Below are 2,500 nucleotides of genomic sequence, written 5' to 3' on the forward strand. Positions count from 1 at the left end.
TTTTTTTTTTTTTTTTTTTTTTTTTTTGGTATGAATAATGTAGTAAGTGGTAAGTGAATTTTTCATGTGTTTTACGCTTTGTTTTGATTTATATCTGGTGATAATTATTCTATCTGTCTGGATAATTATTCATATCATTGTAGCTTTTTATTTATTTGAATAATTGCTAAGGAAAGTACTTTTGTTACAGATTGGCCTGCTGAAAAATTTCCTCCAAGCACCACCATGGTCACCATCCCACCGGTTGACTATTTACGTTTCAAAGTCATGTGTATCCTCGAAGGCCCAGGAGAAGCTACACTCAAATTCATTTTAAAATGTGCCACTAACTCCACTTTTCCGATCTCTCTTCATGACTATCTTAACAACCTCCCTCAAACATCTAGAGCAAATTTCTGTAAACTAAATAATCAACAGAAAAAGAAAGCATTTAATAAGGATGAAATAGACAAAATTAGGAATGAATCTTCATGGGATACGTTCGACATCACTTTGTTATATAAAGCTATTCAGTATGCTTGCGAAAACGTTGCGGAGCTTCATGATATTATAGCTTGGAAGGATCCTAGTAGATTAGAAGGCATGATAACAGAGATAAAACATAAGAGAAATATAATTGTACATGAGAGGCGACCGCTGACGAAGAATGAGTTTCAGAAAAAAGTCAGCGAACTAAAGGACCTCTTCATGAAGACCTTGGAGTCAGCCCAGGCGCGATACAATATTCCGGATCATAGCATAAGGACAGAAAAAGACGCCTTAGATAAAATGATCCAGAACATCTTGAAATGCTTGACTATAGAAGATGTTTTGCGTTTAGACACTATTAGGCAGTTACCAGTTTTCAAAAAGATGTTTGTTACTCGTCTATGTGATATTTATGAAAGAACGCAGATCTTTGACCCACTCAGTTTTCTCAGCGGCTCCCCTGAGACACGCTTGAAAGTTCAGGATGTATTTACGAATATCTTAATAAAAAAATACCCTGATGATCTTGAACTTGATTACTTAGATATTATAAAGTTCACACAATCATTGGGACAACCAGCATCATTAACTTTCCAGAATACGCAGCCACCACCTTCACAGACCACACAATCATCACCTCTTTCCAAAACCACACAGGTTCAGCAATCATTTCAGGCCACACAGTCTCCATCACCTTCTCAGTCCGCACAGTCTCCACCACCTTCACAGTCCACACAATCTCCACCACCTTCTCAGTCCACACAGTCATCACTACTTTACCAGTCCGCAGAGTCATCATTACCTTCCCAGAGAACACAGTCTCCACCACTACCTTTCCAGATCACACAATCTCCACCACCTCCCCAGGCCACACAGTCATCCTCCCAGACCACACGGTCTTCACCAAAACATTTCCAGACTACACATTTTCTACCACCACCTTCCCAGACCACAATGTCTCCACTACCTTGCCAAATCACACAGTCTTTTCAAACACCTCCCCAGACCACACAATCACCACCATTGTCCCAGATCACACAGTCACCACCATCACTTTCCCAGGCCACACAATCACCACCATTGTCCCAGACCACACAGTCACCACCATCACCTTCCCAGGCCACACAATCACCACCATTGTCCCAGACCACACAGTCACCACCATCACCTTCCCAGACCACACAGTCACCACCATCACCTTCCCAGACCACACAATCAACAACACCTTCCCAGACTGCACATTCACCACTATTATCTACACAGCCACGACAACTCACTCAGTCAGCTGATCCACAACTTCTAATGATTAAAGGTATGGCAGGCTGTGGCAAGACAACGCTGCTCACTTTCATCTTATCTGAGTGGCTTAAAGATGAATGTGACCGCCGTATCAAACACCTACATGAATATGATTTTGTCTTACATATTCTGTGCCGCGAGAGCAACTGTGTCTCACTTGAGGAATTCCTCGAACAGGTCCTACCGCAAGTTGTTGCGTTCAGGCCGAACACGCAGACTTTGCTTAACAAGTGTAAGGTCCTATTTCTAATAGATGGTATTGATGAACGTAACAATTCTTCAGACCAGCTTGTTAAAGATATCCTGTATCGGCGTAAACTGGTGCCAGAGTCTACAATAGTTTGCACCTCTCGCCCAGAGGCAGCTCTAGATTTTCTTCATTCAGTTCCTCAAGAATATAGAAAAGGGGAGGGATTGATGGAAGGCATTGCTCTTAATGATAGAACAAATTTTGTTTTGAAATACTATGACTGCTTCGGTGGTAAGGGATCAGCGAATCGTAACATGATTGGGCAGGTTATGAAAAACGTGGGATGGCGTGATCACTTTAGACTGCCTCTTAACCTTCTCTTTTTGGCTACACTTTTTCATGAAAATTCAGATTGTGTTAGGGTGAATATAACTCAGACCAGTTTGTACGTAAAGATTCATAATTGGAGTGTGGAAAAGTTGCACTACCGATTTGCACATCGCTCATATATCGGAAGTACAAGTCGATTATCTCGAGAGGAAA

The 2,500-nt window shown here is 41.5% G+C and overlaps 1 protein-coding gene across 1 annotated transcript in view; it reads left to right on the forward strand.

Moving 5' to 3' along the window:
- The first annotated feature begins 34 nt into the window (after positions 1-34).
- The window catches only part of LOC123519258, a 40,562-nt gene continuing 38,096 nt past the window's right edge, over positions 35-2,500 (forward strand). Inside the window, exon 1 of the mRNA XM_045280390.1 lies at positions 35-2,500. This exon is cut by the window's right edge and continues 467 nt beyond it. Within this exon, the coding sequence (XP_045136325.1) occupies positions 226-2,500 (2,275 nt within the window). The 5' untranslated portion in view covers positions 35-225.

Source organism: Portunus trituberculatus, chromosome 45 (genome assembly GCF_017591435.1).
Source record: "Portunus trituberculatus isolate SZX2019 chromosome 45, ASM1759143v1, whole genome shotgun sequence".
NCBI lineage: Eukaryota > Metazoa > Arthropoda > Malacostraca > Decapoda > Portunidae > Portunus > Portunus trituberculatus.